The following is a 19,811-nucleotide window of genomic DNA, read 5'->3' as shown; positions in this document are numbered from 1 at the left end:
GAAAGTTTTTTGGATGTGTTTCCTTTGCCTTATAAGGCAAAGTTTAAATTTTATATGCCCTCAGCTTTTGATTATGTTTAACTAAAAGTCATCTTTACTTGAGGTATTGTTTGGTGTAACTTTAACTTTTTCTTAAAGATTGTATCTTTGGATCCGATAAGAAGTCCCGCCTTGCGAAATTATTTTTTTATTTTATGCTTGAAGCGGGAGTTCGAACCGAATTTCATGTATTCGCTCATCTTTCCAAGCAAAGGGCAAAATTTAAAGACCACAAATATGAAGGGCAAAATTTAAAGACCACAAATTTGAGTGGCAAAATTTAAAGACCACCCCAAACGAAGGGCAATCCGTGCAAAAAAATGATTCATTTGACCAAATCAGCCCATTATCTCTTTCTATTCATTTGACCAAATAATCGGATAAAACAATAACCTTATCTTATCCGTACTTCATCTTTCCTTTCTTGGTTCCTCATCTTCATCGACTTCATCAATGGCGACAGATGGCTTCTTGTCAACATAATACAAGGGCAGGTTGGCATTTAAAGTTGTTAGTAGTTGAGGTTGGTAGATTGAATGTTATCATTGTCAAGAAAAAGTAGTAGAGTTTCGTAGTCGTTATTCAAACTTGTTCCTTTTACCATGTTCACACCATGCTGTTTCACTTCCAACTACTAATGGAGTACTTACTGGGATTAAAAAGAGGGTAGATTTTGCCTTTATTTTTTGGTTCAAAATGCGCGTTTACTTACCATTAACCGTATTTTTTCAGATTTGCACTTATTAAGTGTTACGTGATCAAATCTCAATGCCTATTTAATTAGAACAATTTACTCAAATTATTTATTTTTGCCTAGGAGTTAGTATTTTCTTAATGAGCGTGCAAATGGCTGAGTGGACACTGCTTTTGATCCGGAGGGAGTATTACTTAGCTCTGATTGGGCGAATGCACAAATGGTGGTTTGAAGGACCGTTATTTAAGGTAGTAGCTGAAAATTATAAAGCATTTACTAATAATTAATCATTTTAGAAGTAATTTTAAACTTATGGAACCGATGTTAAAAACTCACGCATTTGAAATCTCAAATTTTAGATATACGTATGTCCGAAGTTTGATTTTGAACTTCGATAGTCGTCTAAAGTTACATTTTGTAGATGTGAATGTTTGAACTTAGGTTTTCATGCACAAATGTCGAAGTTGGTATCGGTCGGATCTCGAATTGACATAACTTCGACTAGCACAGAATCAAATTGTAAGGAATGAAGACACAAAAGCGCTTTGTGGTTCACGGCTTTGATCGTCAATATGGAACAAAGTTGCACAATTAATTAATGTTAAATATATAAGTCTAAATTGAATAAAATATTCTCTTGAATTGTAATGCCAGCCTTTCAAATGTTCATGATTGAAGATGATCCATTTTTTGTCGAACCAATGTCTACGAAACCAATTGCCTCTTTCTATACATTGTAGTGTCATTTGGTGCCTTCACAAAACCACATAACTGCGATGCAGTGTTTTATTTCTCATCATTAAGCCAAGAAGAAGAAAAGAAGTAGTGGATCAGGTTGATGTTTGCCAATACTAGTTAAACTTTTAAATATTTTGACTAAATTATATATAACTCAAATAACATATGCAAAATTGGCTACGTGATGAAAACTCTACATTATCATTGAAGAAATAGAAGCACGTTGAAGTATTCCATACTTTTGTGCGGATTGCCCTTCAACAAAGACTGGTCTTAAATTTTTGCCCCTCAAATTGGCGGTCTTTAAGTTTTGTCCTTCGCCTAATACCTCAAGGTTCTGGGCTCGAATCCCAACTCAGTTTTAAAAATAAAAAAAAATAAAAAGGAGTTTTGCAATATCAGTAAAAGCCCTCACAATTACCCCATGGTAATAAGGAGAATTCAACTGTAAAAACCAATTCAACAACTCCTTCAAATCATCTTTGGAATAAATCTCTTTTCAAGAATCATTTGTAAGGGTCAACGAATCTTTCTCAACAAAGAACACTCTCACCACCTATACGACCAAAACCTTGTACTGCTTTTGAGGTTTTGAAATCGAAAGATTCGTAATTTGGAGTACTGTCTGAATGTGGAGAGAAAGTTGTTTGTCACACCCCTACTTAATGGGGCATGATGGGCACCCGACCCTTACTTAGGGTCGAGCGAACCCGCTAACTCTCGTTATACTCATAATCTTACTGGACTCTTAAACCATGAAATGAATGCATAATGAAAGCTTTTCAAAGAACAACATGCTTTTCGTCTTTCCCAATCAAGTCAAATTCGTAATCATATGAAATTTGTGACATAATGCATAATGATACATCGGCTTACAGAGCCGCTTACAAGACTGACATGTTCTATACATGACTCTGTCTGCAAAGTCTCTAACATGACTCAAGATGCCATGACGTAGATACTCTGACTCGGCAGCACTCCGGAAGGAAATGGAGCTAGCTAATCCAGCTGGATCATCTTCTACTCATCCGTATATACACGCGTGGCATGAAACGCAGCCCCCGAAGAAAGCGGGGTCGGTCGGAATATGTACGAGTATGTAGAGCATGAAATACGATAAACAGGGTCATACCGAATAAGGAGTACGAGAAAATCATAAGGCCGGACTCGAAACATAAATAAATAATCATCATGTACACATGCACGCATAACGTGTCCCGCCCTCAGCCGAGGGACTCGTAAGTAAAATCATCATATACATGTACATATAGCGTGTCCCGGCCCTCTAATGAGGGACTCGGTGAATGCAGATGCATGACGTGTCCCGGCCCTCTAGTGAGGGACTCGGTAAAGGGAATCATATGCCATCCTGGCCGCCACCCCCATATCATCATGTCATCATATATATATATATATATATATATATATATATATATATATATATATATATATATATATAGCGTGTCCCGCCCAGCGAGGGACTCGGTGAACAATGCAGGGGAGTTGCACGAATGCGTGTCCTGGCCCGGGACTCAGTAAAAGACATATTGAGCTTCGCACGAGCAGAGTAGTGAGAAACCATATGCATAAAAATCATCATTTCAGACTCGATAGATAAGTAAGTAATCACGCTCGAGCATTAAAACGATAGGCATGCTAAGTTTTTTTCAAAAAGTCGTTAGAACCATACGAAGGAAAATCTCGGGGACCACGGACAAGTATCAAACCAATCCGAGCCCGCCTATGAAAGTTGGAGATATTATTCGTTATAAAATCTTCTACGAACGTTTCGAAGCGATCCGAGCCCGTCTATGGAAGTTACGGACTTTCGTAGTTATGCATCCTTTAGGAATAAAAACTCTTTAGGCAACATTTGAAATCCAATCATGCAAAAGACATAAAGACCATAGTTCGACTACATTAAGAACGCTAACATCAAGAAGTGAATAAGAATCGTAGACATGCTCGGATCATATGAATAGAGTTACCCCGAGGCTCGTATCATAGCCTACTTACCACTAAGACATGCCAAAAGAAAGAAAGGTTAAGCTTTACATACCTTGTCCGCTTCCTAAGATAATCCAACCTTAAGTCTCGGACTTTCCAAGATCTACAATAACGTCATTAGATATCAAACATTAGCTATAGTCATTTAGGAATCCAATCCTAAGCTAGCACCTGATTCATAGAAATTCGGGCAGCATTTCCCCTATAAATTCAACAACCCCGAGAACTCAACTCGGCCAAATTATCAACAACAATACCAACAACCATACTAACAACATTACAATTAATTCAAAACGTCCCAACCAACATGCAACATTACCCGAAACCTTCCAACTCAACAAGAACAATAACAACACATTTCTTTCTTCCAAATTCTTGAACTATACCAAAAAGCCACACGTTAACAACATCATTCTCATAATTTCAAGAAACTATACTAAAATCACGTTAGCTTCTAAAACAGCCCACAAGGATTACAACTTCAATTTGAACCATCAAACCTTCATTTTCATTATAGAATCTACAACAACAACCAAGAATACTAAGTAAATTTAATTCATTCCGTCTACACCAAGGCAGCCCCTATTCGGCTACCACACCAACACACTTAACTTTATGAATTTCATCCATTTCAACACACTACCACACACACAACTATCCACAACACATGTAAAAGAGGATTGAACCTTACCTTCTTTCACTTGACTTCTCAACTCTCGGCTAGGGTTGTGGATTGTAAAAACGAATGCCTTGCTTGCTCCAACAACTAGCTCACGTTAATAAGGACCTTCCAATTGGTTGAATTGCTAGGAGAAAATATTTTTTTGGCCAACACACAAGAACCTCAATCTCGGCCAGCCATGGCCGAGACTCTCTTCCTCTCTTCTCTTGAATTTTCTAGAGTTTGTGAATGATGAATCGTGCCTTGTGTTAGTCATCACTTATATATATATATATATATATATATATATATATATATATATATATATATATATATATATATATATACCCCATGCAAGGTGGACACATGCCCCACCTCATGGCTTGAGGTAATTGGCCAAACTATGGGTGGGGCCCACGGCCACTTGTGGCTTTTTCATGAAGCCACCAATTTCCTCTTTTACCCTTAGCCTTCCTTAATAATTCCATGCCAATAAAATTTTTAAGCAACGTGTGCACTAAAATAAAATCGGAGATTACAAGTCTCTACCCCGTATTCCAAAATAGTCTTGTCCTGAACTTATCACGATTAACTCGGAACGTCCCAACGTACAAAATACGGGATATAACATTGTTGTTGTTGTGTCCCATGAACAACAAGAAGAGTAGTTGGTTCTTGGTATTTTTTTGTGGTTAAATTTGAAGTAACCTTGAGTGTTTTGGTCGTATGCAACTACTACTACAGCTTAGTTTTACAGTGACATTGCTAAGAATGATTTTTCTTCGATGAGTTGACATTTTTTTGCATAAATATGTAGAGAGATTTGGTAGTGGTTTTGTGGGGGTTGTGTAAAGGTAAGGATTTATGTGAGATTGTTTAAGAAAAAGGAAGTGAGGAAGAAAATGAGAAGAAAGTCACATATAAATTGTTCATGTGGGCAAGGTAGAATAAAAAGGAGAGGAAAAGACAAAAAATGGTCCCTTATGTTTGAGGGTAATCTCAAAATAGTCCCTTAAGTATAGTTTTAACAGTTTGGTCCTCTAAGTTTGCTAAAAGCTACTTTCTTTCGTCTCAATTTATGTGAAACTATATTTGACTAGGCACAAAGTTTAAGAAAAAAGAAAGACTTTTGAAATTTGTACTCCCTCTGTTCACTTTTACTTGTCACGTTTTAACTTTTCACGCTGTTTAAGAAACAATGATTAAGATAGGTATTTTACCACAATACCCCTATTAAATGGTGTATAATTGTATTGGAGTTGGGAAAATGATTTGAAATGAGTAATAAATGCTAAGGGTAAAACAAGATTTTTTTTTTTTTTTTTTTATCTTACCTTGATATGTGAAAATTGACAAGTAAAAATGAAAATCTATAAAGGGTAGTGGACAAGTAAAAGTGAACGGAGGGAGTAATTCAAAACAAGCCTTCGATACTTATGTAACTGTAAATAATCTCATAAAGTTAAATTATTTTTAAATATAGAAAGGTACCATTCTTTTTGGGACAGAGGGAGTAATATTTTTAGTCTCAGTCAAATATTTATCGAAAGCTGTCTGATGATTTGACGGGAACTGTAAAGAAAAGGAAATTAGCATGAACTCACATTTAGAGGTACTATTTTTATAGTTTCTGCTATTTTTTTTAATTAATTTCTAGAATTTGATAAAGATTTTTGAGGTGTAATTTCTGCTATTTTTATATCATTTTAGTGTCTAGTGCAGTGTTTTGTGTTGCACATTTAAGGATTTGATGGGATTTTTTTTGTTGTTTATGGTTAAATTTTTTCCCACTGTTTCTCTCAAATATAACGAATATAAATTGTTAAAAGTTTAAGGATATCCAAGTTGTTAACTTTTGCAAACGGCCAAAACTGTTCAATGCATATTAAAAGACTATTTCGAACCTGCACTCAAACATAAAGGACCATTTTTGACATTTTCTCGTAAAATGAAGTATCTTTCATCTTTATGATAGTGTAACAGCTAGTTAAACTAATTGATGACAGTCTATTTAGGCTCACCCATTTCCGCTTTTTTCCTTTTCTAAGGGTGAGTTTTGTACTAATAAATATTTGCCTCGAAGTTTTGAGTTTAGGAAAGTTTTGCTCGTGCTAATGTTTTTTCAGTGGGTTAAAGCAACACCCTTTCACTCGAAAGGAGGGGATGAATTAAACACACGGTAAGCATTACCTCTTTTTCTTTTTGGAAATATGGGATTAAGATTATTCTATATTAATGAAACTTAGTACAAAGATTAAATTTTGTGGGAAAAATAGTTCCATGTAACCATTTTAAAAGAGGTATGGAGTAGTACAAAATTTGGTGGTACTGCCTCCGGATCAAAAAAAGAGTCCACTTAGCCATATTCACACCCCTTAAGAAAATACTAACTTCTAGACAAAAATAGGTAATTTAAGTAAACTACCCCTAATTAAATGGACATTGGAATTTGATCATATAACACTTAATAAGGGCAAATATGGAAAAGCAAGGTTAATTCTTTCTTAATTTGCTAAGTGGACTCTTTTTTTTATCCAAAAAAAAAGGCTAAGTGGACTCTTTTTTTTATCTAGAGGGAGTATATCATAAGTCATTAAGGGGCCGTCCGGTAGGTTGTATAAGAATAGTACTGTATAGGATGTATTAGTCATGTTGGGTTTAGTTATGTCGGGACTAATTATACTGACATTATTTTTTATCAATTGTTTGATTTGTTGTATCAAATAACATGCGTTACATAATTTCTAAATAGTACTGAATAGGGTGTATTATTGATATTATTAATGCCATGGTTTACTATGTATAAGAATAGCACCGAATAGGGTGTATAGCTTATACAGGTATTAATTATATATAGGTTGAAAGCACCACCAAACAAGAGATTAAATAATACCAGAACGAATACCGGTATTATTTTCTCTAAAACCTCCTGCCAAACTGCCCCTAAACTCTCAAAAAATTTCGATTTTGCTTCTATGTTTTTTAAAGTCGCGTGTCACTCTGTTTTAATTTCAGGTGGGAGCAATTTATTGTGCAATGCAACAATCAACCCGCTGTATTAGATGATATTTTACCACAAGGATTTATCGTAATGGGCTTATCTAGTGTTCAATAAAATCTAAATCTAAATTTGTTTGGCACTTTTGATTAATCAAGATTCAATTGAATAATTTTAAAATTTAAATCAAGCTAGGTTATTCATCTTCTCTAATTTAAATTTAAATAGTCACATACTCCATAGATTATAAGATGTCATTTTTTTTTCATTTCAATCTAGCAAAAGGATTATATTTTAAAGCACTGGTCAAATTATTTAGTTTAATGTAGTGATAATTGTACGGCAAAGGTAAAGCAGTGACAAGAAAAATGGTAAAGCTGAAGGTGTGAGAGAGATATCGTAGTTAAACGTGGTGAACCCGGTATGGTATTTGAGTGTTGTATCTGTGAGTGTCGTTGAGATGAAGTGATGATGGAGTAATGGTGGTCTTCAAGTCGGTGTTCTGAAAGTGAGAGAATCAATCGACATGGTAGTAATTGACTTAGAGAGATAATGGATGGTGGTTGACAAAAAATGAAATATGCACAATTTTGCAAAATTTGGAGGCTAATTTGGACCAATTTGCATAATTCAAAGACAAATTTAATAATTGTTTTCTAGTAAAAAAAGCCATGTGTGGAAAAGATTCAAAGTGTTAGTGAATAAGAGTACATTTAGACCAATTCTGTATGCGCAAGAATATATTTGATCCTCTCTCATGTAATTTTTTTCCTTCGATATTTGTTATTATTTACTGTCTCTTGTCCTTCGCTTAGCATACCGATTTGTTGTAGTTAGTACTATTTCCTTCTCCCTATTTGACCCTGTTATACCCCGTATTTCATACATTTGGATAATTTGAGAAAGTCGTGGCAAGTTAAGAACAAGATCATTTTCAAGAGTTATTTTAGCGTCCGAGTTGTTAGGAATATAATTTATGAACATCGGTAGTATGGAAATATTGGGAAAGGCCAAGGGTAAAAAGAGAAATTTGCAAAATGGCCAATGGAAATAATGTGGAAGGTCAGGGGCGAAATGGTAATATTGAGGAAAGTCGAGGGGCAAAATGAGAATTTCACATAAGTTCATGAAAGTTCCAAAAAGACCATATTGGCCATGTGAAGAAAAAGGATGACAAACAAGTCATCCTTGCCATAAATTGGAGAAATTTCTAGAAAAAGAAGAAAGAAAATAAAAACAAGATAGGCATGTGCTATGCACATGACCTTTTAAAATATATATATGGCACAAGGATGAAAGAAAATCATCATATGTTCATTTGGAAAATTCAAGAAACTTGAGAGAAAGAACAAAAGAAAGAAGAAGGAAAAAAAATAAAGGCCTATTCGGCCATTGAAGGAAAAAGAAGAACCTTTGAAATCTTGTTCAAAAATTGCTTCTTCATGTATTTCTACTAATTCAAGGATGCTCTTCAACATGGTGTAATTGTCAAGCAAGAGAATCACTCTTTGGTGCAAATTCCAACCTTAGCTAAGTGAAGAAGTTGGAGAAGAAAGGTAAGATTCAATCCCTTTTTATATGTTATGAAGGGTTCATATATGTTGTAGTGTGTAGAAAAGGATAAAACTCATGAGAATATGGAAGTTTGCATGATGGTGCATACATATGCATGTGGCCGTGTGCATGTGTTGTTGTGTAGATAAAGATGAGTTAATTTTATGTAGTATTCTAGTTGAGGTTGTTGTGAACTCTATATTGGAAATGAAAGGTTAATGAATTTGCTTGATGTTGGAAATGTGGAAGGTGGCCGAATGGGGTATAGGTGTGAAACAATTGGATTGAATTCATGTAGTAGTTTGATTGTTGTTGTGTTGTGAATTCCATGATGGAAAATGTATGGAAACTATAAGCTTAGCGTGTTAGTGTTGGCCGTGGTATATTGTGTAAGAAAAATGAATAAGTTTCTACGTGGTAATTTGATTGTTGTTGATATGTATTCTACGACAAAAATGAGAATTTGATGATTTAAATTGATGTTGGAATGATTACGGGCTGATTTGAAGCCAATGTGATCTTGGCGTCGTTTCTTTAATCGTGAAAACAATGTTGTTAATATGTGTGTTGTTGTGATGGTTTATGTGATGAAAATGAAGGTGTTGGATGATTCGAGTTGGAGTTGAAACCGATGGTGAACTATTGTGAAAGTTAGTATATTGGTAACATAGCTCTTGCATTGGGGTGAATGGTGTTGTTGTTGATAATGTGGCCGAGTTTCATTCTCGGGTTTGTTGTTGTTGAATTGGCCGAGTTAAATTCTCGGGGACGGCGCATTTACAGGGGAAATGCTGCCGAAATTTCTGTAGACAAATGCTAATTCAAGATTTGAATTCTTAAAGACTTTAATTAATGTTTGGCAAATGTGACAATTTGTAGATTTTTGGAGGATTTGGAAATTGAATTTGGAATAGCGTAAGCGGAAAAGGTATGTAAGGCTTACCCTTTCTTTCTCTTGGCATGTCCTAGATATACTAGGCTTGAATTTGGACCTCGGGACAACTCTACTCTCTCAATCCACGTCCGAAATTGCCCTTTTTCTTTCAAGAATTGAACCAATTATGTTGCTAAGGGTTGGAAAAGTTGTCTAAATACCTAGAACTTGAACAAATGGGACCCGACTACCTTAAAACTATCATGAATGATATTATGAAGTGTAAAATACGTAAATTGTGTACGCCACCTCATTTGACCGAGGTAGGCCCACAATCCCCGAGACCTAATTGTACTGTTCTATTTGCCTTATTTCCGTAAGATAATTAAGGAAACTTTTGACTATTGTTCCGAATTTGATATAAGTATCGTAACTCGTATATGAGTATTTCGGTTCGACCATTCGATATAAATGCTTTACGTGTACGATCTGATTTGAATATTCCGATATAAGCATTCCGATGTAAATACTCGATTGAAGTATTCGATATAAGTATTCAAAATAAATGTTCTAATATATATGTTCGACATCGGTAGTCCGATCTAAGTATTTTGGTATAAGCATTCTGATATGATAACTCCGATATGAGTACTCCGGCGAGCGTCCGATATAAGTATTCGCTAGCGTGTATTTGGATATGAGTCGTCTGATCCGAGTATTTTAATATGAGTATGCTCTATAAGCCTTAATGTTCTTCGTGTACGATCTCGGATCGCTTAAAAAGTCCGAAGAGGTTTCGTATTTCAAACGCTCATATTTTTCCCGATACTAACTCGACGAACCCGAAACTCGTCTCCGAGCCTCCGAATATCGGTAAGTGTACGTGTTCATCGAGTCCGGATTTATGTGCATATGGTTTCTCACGACTCGCTCGTGCATGACTCAATGTATCTTTCGGCGCGTCCCGGCCAGGGCATGTTATGTTCTCGCCGTACTCCGCTATGATTCACCGAGTCCCGGCCGTTCGTTATCATGCTCTTCTCTCGCATTATTCACCGAGTCCCTCGTACTTGCGGGGCCGGGACACGTTATCTGTATGAATTTATGATTTGATGGTACGGGGGATGGCGGCCGATGGCACATGATGATTATTCACCGAGACCCGCAAGCGGTGGGCGGGACACGTTATGTATATCCGGATACGTGATTCGACATGCATGATTCCATATTACCGAGTCCCTTAACAAAGGGCCGGACACGTTATATGCATATGTGATCTATGATTTTGACATGTATTGACGAGTTCATCCACCGAGTCCCTCGGGAGGGTCGGACACGTTACACGCATATAAGATATGTGTACTTTGGCATATAGTGATTACAATCGCCGCGTCCTTCGTAAAGGGGCCGGGTTCGATATCCGTGTAAATTCTATATGATTCGATATTCATAATCTAATCCGTGTCCCTAAGCATTCTCGAATTCTCCGTACGCTCGGTATTCCGTCCGCTATATGACCTCATCCGAATATTCTCGTACGTTCGTATTCGTCCGTATAAGAAGTCACCCCGAAAGCATTCTCGTGCGTTCGGTATTTCGTCCGATACATAATCTTATCCGAATAATCCGTACGTTTTGTACTTCGTCCGACGTGTGATATCTCCGTGCACTCTCGTATTTTCTCGCACCTCTTCGACACGCGCGGTCCGTGATTGTAAAACAAGCATTTTGGTACTGCTGACCTCGCTCACTTTCTCGTACCTTTTCGGCGTATGAGACGGTGCGTGTATTTGTGTCCGAAAGGTGCGTCCCTCGTATTCTCGAGTAGTGTATGTACCGATAGTCTCCGTCCGTTCGCCAGTTCACTTTGTGTTGCATGCCTTACATACTCGCACATATTCCGCACCGACCCCCCGTCTTCGGGCCGCGTTTCATGCCGCGTGTACTCCCATATGAGCAGCGTTATTATAGAAGATGTTCCGCCGGAGACGGCAAGCTCCATTTTCCCGAGTGTCGCCGAGTCGAGTTTGTCCGTTATGATTTACGGATACGGATGTTAGAGACTTTGCGTACGTCGTCGTGGGTGTTGGTTGTCGTTTATAAGCGGCCCACGTCACCGATACGTTATATGTGTTGGTTCTGTTTGACTACAGAGTTTATGTAATTTGAAAGCAACAAAAATGGTTATTTCTGAAAGTTGTATTTTGTATTTTATCTTTATTAGGAAAAAATTTATGTGCGTAATAAAAGTCTGTGGGTTCGCTCGGCTCCGGATGTGGGGTCGGGTGCCCATCACACCCTAGTAAGGTCGGGGTGTGACAGACCCGCTTTGTTATTGCTTTATTTTGAGCCGAGGGTCTATCGGAAACAGTTTTTCTACCTCCCAAGATAGACATAAGATCTGCGTACACTCTACCCTCCTCAGACCCCCAACCTGTGAGATTATACTGGGTATGTTATTATTGTTGTTGTAAGAATATATTTGATCCCAAATGGTGTCCAACTTTGGACCATTTGATAAAGTTCATAGGTTTAAATATTTACCCTTAATAAATATATGTAAGTGTCATCGCAAATTTACTATCACTAGTCCATTGAAAATTAAATAAGGAACCTGCACCTACTGGTGGTGGAGTGATGATAGTGAGGCTGCCATTAATAAGGGTTGAGGAGCTATTTGTTTAAGGAACCCTTTGGCTTTGTTTAATGGTTGATGCACACAAATGGAGATTATATTGCAAGTCGGATACATATAATATAAACAGTGTATAAATGAGAAATTAAATTGCTAAATCTGACAATGACAGTAGGTATAATGATCTAGGGATTCATAAAACAAATAAATGATTAGCCACTGATTCTCTGTATGCCAGCAGTTTAGATTTGACAACATGGTGTGAGGTTCGTAGTAGTTACATAGAGTTTTAAGCCCGACTTAAGCTCTTATTCATGTTCAATTAATATATATATATATATATATATATATATATATATATATATATATATATATATATATATATATATATATATATATATATATTACTTAATTACGGTAAGTTGTATCAGTTAATATAAACATTACCGAGTAAATATTTACCTTAATCCATACACAATCTTTGAATTTACACATACTAGAGTACTAAACGAATTTTATATTATTAATGTAATTTAATTAACTGTAATATATTACTATTATATTTTCAGTTACATTATTAGGCTTTGTAGGGAAAAGAAATATTATTTTTCGCTTTATTTTATGTAACGAAACTTAATTGGACACAAAACTTAATAAACAAATAAAGATTTTTGAAACTAGAGGTAGAGCTACATGCAATAGACCTTTTTTTTTTTTTTTTGGTAACCACTAAGTGGGACTTAGTGGACTATTTTATTGATAATAAACAAAAGGCAATATATACAAAGGCCTATGCAAACTAAATGCTCAGCCGACAACATAAAATAAAATAAAGACAACATAACCAAATGCTCAGCCGACAACACCAAAGCAAGAAATCTAAAATTAGGAAAGTGGAGCCAGAGTAGCTCATCGGAGCTCCGCCGCCTCAAGCTTCACCACCAGTTCAAGATGCTGATATATCTGATATGGAATCAATTTTTCGCACCCCTTAGCTCTCACCAGGCGCCTTGTATCCATATCCAAGGAGTTGTTTCTCAGATCAATCAGATCTATCTCTTTCAGGTAAACCCTTTTTCAATCTCTTAGATTTCCACTAATCATGTGATGTGGCTGTGAATCGGTGTAGAAAAGCTCAAAAAAGTTACCCCCTTCCCTTGAATCCTTGTATGCATTGATGGAGTCGTTCCATCGTTCTGCATCTCACTCTCTCGATCTTGTATATGTCTAGCTAATCAAATATATTGCCCTCATTTAGCTATTACCAACCGATGAAGGACAAGAACCACTAATTGCTAAACCATAAAAGAATTATATAATGAATATCGTATCCTTTGCTTCTCATTTACTAACAGTTCTTCTATGGGATGAGCCGTAGGCTAATACCACCATTAGAAGCCTTGTCAATATATGAGTTACAAAGTCAGACTTGTACATCATTATCTCCCGCGTTTCTAGCATTCTTGATTCTGAGATTTGGGACCTATGCTTTGTCTAGATTAAGGATTTTCCTCCCTGCACGAGGCAGTTCAGAAAATGTTGAAAAACTTGATGTACCTGCAAAAACAAAAGCTAGGTTAGTTAAATAATCAGACTAGTGTGTTCCTTCCTCGAACACGTTGTATTATCACATTGAACCGATCCTTCATTGCCTTTAGTCTGTCCACTTCGTGATAATACACCATGGTGGCTCCCATATACCATCCACAACATTCTTCATCATCGGAGAGTCGATCTCCAAAATAAGAGGATGTATCTCATGCTCTACACAATAGAGTAAACCCTCCAAAGATAGCTCTAGCTTCAGCTATCACATTTGTATTGATTCCCAACTCCTTACACTCTGCATAAACCAAATCTCCCTTCCAGTCCCTTATACAAAAACTATAAGAACTAGGCCCTGGATTACCTCTAGAAGCCCCATCTGTATTACATTTAAACCATCCCTCATTAGGAAATTTCCAGTAAACAATCTTAGAGACTAGAACAGGCTTATAGTCTTCTAAGAATTTAACCAAATCAAAGCCACAAAAAGGAATGTTTTTAAGCTTAAGGGTATCTCGACTAGCAAGAAGATAGTATAGATTGTTGTTAATTTCATGTACTACCCTTTTAAAGCTCACCTTTCCTCCATGCTTAATAGTATTCCGTCTTTTCCATAATTCCCAAGTAATCATGGCTGGAACTGCATGTAAAATAGGTTTGAACTTTTCAGCACAATCTATTTTCCACCATGTTCGATAACTATTGGAGTTGACCATTCATCTGAATTCCCACTGCATTTCTGAACACTTTCCAGACTTCTGTTGCAAAACTGCCAGTTAAAAATAAGTGTTGCATTGTTTCCTGTTGTGGAATTGTGCAATAGTAGCATCCAGTTGTCACAGGAATTCTCATACTCAATCGCTTGTCGACAAAGAAGGCAATTTGAATTTCCACAACCTCCATAGGAAAAAAGAAATCTTAAAAGGCACCCCTTTAATCCATAATTTCTTAAAATCCTCCTGCACATGTTCCCTATGTCTCAGTATGTCCCAAGCACTATTAACAGTGAATTTTCCTGTGCTTCTTGGCATCCACCATGGCTTGTCCCAATAACCCTGCAATGATCTATGTATATTCGATTTTATGTGTTCAACAATCTCTATAGGAAAAGATTGTTGTAATAAATCCTCCTTCCAAAGGCCCATCTTCTATCAAGTCACCCACATCCTCTAGTTCTTTAAGAGGATATTCAATAAGGACCACATAGTGCAAAGCTCCCAACTTGGTCCAGTTTTCATACCAAACATTTGTTGTCCCTCCTTTAATTTCCCACCAGATTTCATGCTCTATATTCTCCCTCACTTCTAGCATCTTCTTCCACACTTGAGTCCCCCCCTTCCATTGTATCAAAGTAGGAATCACCTTTTTACAATATTTATTCCACATATAATTTGCCCATAGGGTTGATGTTGTTCTGAATCTCCACCATAATTTTGCAAATAATGCATTGGACACATCAAATAAAGATTTAAAACCAAGTCCACCTTCTTGAGTTGGTAAACATACATCATGCCAAGTTGCCCAAAGTTTACTCCTCCCTTCCTCCTTATTACTCCAAAAATATCTAGCAAATATTTTATGAAGTTCGAATCACACATTAGAGGCGCAAGGACGAGAAGATGAATAGGCATACTCAAGAACACTTTTAATCAATATAGCCTTTCCACCAAAAGAAAGAAGCTTTCCTTTCCAAGAATGTAACCTTCCTTTCACCTTCTTAACGAGCTCTTTATAGTAAACCTTCTTCTTCCGGAATGGAAAATAGGGCACCCTAGATATGTAAAGGGAAGCTCGTCCCTTAGAGAATCCCGTTATATCGGTAATTTTTTGAATTAACTCGGTACCAACATTAGAGTGCATGTAGAAGGAACTTTTTCCTTTGTTCACTTGTCAACCGGAAGTCTTCTCATATTTTCTCAACACTTGATAATACATTTTAGAGAATATGTATCGAGATGCAAAAATGATAGTGTCATCAAAGATAAAGCAAATGATTTAGAGGACAAGACCACTTAGGCATCCCATATCCAACAAATTTGCTGTCTTGAAATAAGGAATTCAGAGCTCTTGACAACACTTCTGCTGAGAGTAGGAATAGTGCAGGAGACAAAGGGTCCCCTTGTTTCACACCTCTTGTAGACTGAAAGAACCTTGTAGCTTGTCCATTCAATAGAACAGAATACCAGTTATTAGCAATCAAATTCCTAATCAAATTAATTAGGTGCTGAGCAAAACCCATTTTCCTAAGAACATGCAACAAATACTTCCATGATACTCTGTCATAAGCCTTGGTCATGTCCAGCTTAATAACAACATTTGCTGGTTTCCCTCTAATTCTGATATCTGAAACAATTTCCTGTGTAAGTAGAATATTTTCAAAAATACTTCTCCCCTTCACAAATCCAGATTGATTTGAAGAAATCAAAGATGGAATTATACTTTCCATTCTATCATGAAGAACCCCCGGATAGCACCTTGTTAATAAAATTGAATGCAGTACTAATTGGCTCATATCCGAAAAGGTCCGTACAAGTCACTGGGTATGATGTTATATCCGGCATTTTTGCATATTTGGAAAACTTGAACATAATTTTGGTTTGTAAGAAAATAAGGCCCAATTTGGATTTTTCTTAGTACGTGTACGCCATTATAAATTTGAACGCGAAAACACCGAGAAGGCTTAAGGGCAAAGTTGGAATTTTAGAAATTTATTTCGGAAATTTGCAAAACATGATTCATGAAAAATTGGGCTTGGAAAAAATAAGGAAATATGCGGAAATCGGAAGGCCCAACCGGCCAAGGAAGAGAAAAAAAGAGCTAAGCCCATGGAATTAAATTAAATTTTCCATGTGACTAATTATATTAAGGATAAGCCCTTAAGAAACTTCAAGAGAAAACAAGAAAAATCAAGGAAAAAAAGAAAGAAGCCATTCGGCTATAGAGAAAAAGAGGGAAAGAAAAAGAAGAAAAAAAATTCCTTGAGCTTGGTCTTGATTTCCAAAACTTGGTTCTCTTGAATTAGTAACAAGCTTTTAGGTGCTCTACAAGTTAGTATAATTTTCAAGTCAAGGGAGTGTTTGTCTTGGCAAGAAAGAGAGAGTTGGAAAGGTAAGAATTTCATGTTCTCTTTTATGTTATGGAAGATATATGCATGTTGTAGTGTGTGTAATTGAATGGAAATCATGGAATTGGGATGGTGTGTGTGTGTGTTAGCCGTGTGTGTGTGTGCAAGTGTGTTGTGGCCGTGAGTGTGCATGGCTATATAGATAAGATGTGTTGGATTTTATGTTGTATTCTAGTTGTAATTAATGTAGAATATGAATTGGAAAAATGAAAGTTGGATAAATTGGATTGAAGTTGGAAGTTGTAGTATGTGGTGTGGTGTTGGTAGCAAATGGAATTGAATTAAATTATTTAGTATGTCAAGTGTGTTGTTAAAGTCTTGTGATGAAAATGGAAGAATAATGATGTAAGTTTGTATGAAAATGGAATGCGGAAGTTTATGTTGCTTTAGTATGATTTTATGAAACTATGAAAATAAAGTGCCTAGGGTGCAAATTATGATTTATGTTGATGAATTTGGATGATGGAAATGTGTTATGAACTTGTATGTTAAAGGTTGGAAGAATTGGATGAATTATGGTTTTGGTGGAAAGTTTACATGTTTTGTATACTTTATGTATATCTTGTATATGTGGTAGAAATGATTATGATATGTTTCCGAATGGAATTATAATGATTTTGATTAGTATGTTGAGATTGAATTGGAATGGTGAAGTTGAAATGGAAGTTTTGACATTATGTTGGAAAAATGACCAAATGGGTCATATTGCGTTTTATTGTGTTTGTTGGTATTGTTGTTGGTTGTTGGTTATTCGAGCCGAGCTAAGTCTCGGGAAGTCATAGTTATAGGGGAAGTCTTTGTGCCGAAATTTCGGTAGCTGGTATGACCCTAAGATTGAAATGCTAGTTTGCATGAATAGTAATGCGGGTAAAGATGACCGTTTGCGGTTTTCGACGAAACGGGAAGTGAGATTTGACGCGCGTAAGGCGTAATCCGGTATGTAAAGCCTTCCCTATCTTTCTTTGGCATGTATTACGAGTCTAACGGGCTTGACGAACGAGCCTCGATGACATTTCGCTTCTTGTAATTCGAGATTGAAATTGGCGCAAATCTGCAAGAAGATTGAACCCTTTTCCTCCAATTTGGCCTATAAGTATATAACTTCCACAAATGGAGTCAAACGTTCTAAAATGATTTTGTACGACTCCCTAAGGTTTATACCTATAATTTACGCCCTTTATTATGGTTGGGTCGAGGTGGACGCACGATATCCCGATACTCCCGTATGGTTCAAATCGATACGTTTTTGTACGTTTTTCATAGCTAATTCTTGATTATGCTCCGTCGGCTAACTAATAAGCATTATGACGGCCTCTCCGAGTCTGACTATTATTCCGAAACCTGCGGTTACGATTTCGGATATTCTCGTCTCGATATGATCCGTCTATTCTCGATTCGATTGATCTTCTCGAACTATTTCGCATTTATTCTCCGTACGTATGTCTTGTGTATATGGTTTCTATTTTTTTTTAAAGTCTCAATGCTTTCCAGCCCCCGGGGGGGTTCCGTGATTCGTGCACTTCCTTTTGTTCAGCCACCGGTTCCCCAAAAAGTAGGGTTTCGTCCGTATGGGAAAATTCGTTGACCCGATATGTTTCCTTTTGGATATTACGGGAGATGGGGGCCCGGGGATGGCATATGTTTTGGGATTCTTTTCTCCCCCGCCCCGTCTTCAGGGGGCGGTTGAAAAACCCGCCCCCTTTTGGCGGGGATCCGTCCGTATGTAATTGGAATCGTTTTTCCGATATTCCTCCGTATGATTTGCCCTGCGAAATTGGTTCGGCCCCCGGTATGCCCGTTTTGGGCTACATTTCCCGTACCCCTCCCGGAAAATCTTGGGATTCCGTTTTCCCCACCAACAAAAAGGGGGTTTCGTGGAAAGGGCCCCCGTCCGTACGTTCCGTAATTTCCGATTCCCATGACCCCCGTCCGCACTCGTAAGTCCGACTCCGCTACCGGTCGATTCCCGTCTCTGCCTATTCTCGTATTTACGTATTTTTAATATTTTACATTTTAATCGATTCTCTATTATCATTATGTATGTTACTTGCTTCCGCTTTACATACTCGGTACGTTGCATCGACCCCTCGTTCTTCGGGGGCGTGTTACATGCCCAGCGCACACGCAAGCGTGATCACGCCGCTTAGGTTATCCGTCTGTCAGTCTGGGAGAGCTCCTTGATCCCGAGGCCGATACTTTTGGTATATATTTTACTCGTACATATATTACGTATATATGACTATTTGGGTGGCCGGCGGGGCCCCGTCCCGTCTTCCGATTCTCGTTCGTATGTTAGGGGCACAGCAGACATGTACGTAGGTGTGTAGTTATGTCCGTACGATTATGTTATATGCCCGTATGGTATGTTTGAGGCGGTTTCGTATCACCGCATGACCCCCTGTCGGCTACTTCTATGTATATAAATGGCTATATTGGCCCCGTGTGGCCTCCGTTGGTATTTTACGTGTGTGAATTTTGGTTAGTAGGAAAAGCAGAGGAAATTCGCAAAATTTTTTCTAAATATACGAGTTATTATTTGTGGCTTTTGGTACGTACGGTGCCTGGGCCGTGCGGCTAATCACGGCCTACGGGGTTGAGTCGTGACATATGAGAACCAAATTAGTATGAGTAATGGATTATGGAAGTTCGGTCCCATAAAAAAAGGCTAATACTAGAGCATGCACATCATTACCAACTATGTCCCAAAAGATTGTTGATAGAAAAATCTAGTAAAACCATCAGTCCACTTGCACTATCACCATTCAAGGCAAAGACTCGCATTCTTGACTTCTTCCTTTGAAGTGGTATGAGCATAAAAGTATATTCTCAATACGTGTCACCATGCTAGGTACATGTTGGAGTATTTCAAAGTCATCCAACCCTTTTTGATTGAATTTTTTCCAAAAGGGGTTTTATTTTCCTTTTATACGATCCTTGGGTCC

The 19,811-nt window shown here is 37.3% G+C and overlaps 1 protein-coding gene across 2 annotated transcripts in view; it reads right to left on the bottom strand.

The window, feature by feature from the left end:
- Positions 1 to 19,811, bottom strand: part of LOC132032845 (transcription repressor OFP6-like) — a 41,406-nt gene that overhangs the window by 19,947 nt on the left and 1,648 nt on the right. The window contains exon 1 of one of the 2 annotated variants that reach the window (XM_059422612.1): positions 4,848 to 4,988. The exons of the other annotated variant lie outside the window; for it this stretch is intronic. Within the exon in view, the coding sequence (XP_059278595.1) occupies positions 4,848 to 4,936 (89 nt within the window). The 5' untranslated portion in view covers positions 4,937 to 4,988. Of the gene's footprint in view, positions 1 to 4,847; positions 4,989 to 19,811 lie in introns of those variants that run through there. 2 annotated transcript variants of the gene reach the window in all.

This window comes from Lycium ferocissimum, chromosome 10 (assembly GCF_029784015.1).
Source record: "Lycium ferocissimum isolate CSIRO_LF1 chromosome 10, AGI_CSIRO_Lferr_CH_V1, whole genome shotgun sequence".
NCBI classification, from domain to species: domain Eukaryota; kingdom Viridiplantae; phylum Streptophyta; class Magnoliopsida; order Solanales; family Solanaceae; genus Lycium; species Lycium ferocissimum.
The sequence above is the reverse complement of the archived record's forward strand: the minus strand, read 5'-3'. Positions and strand labels throughout refer to the sequence as shown.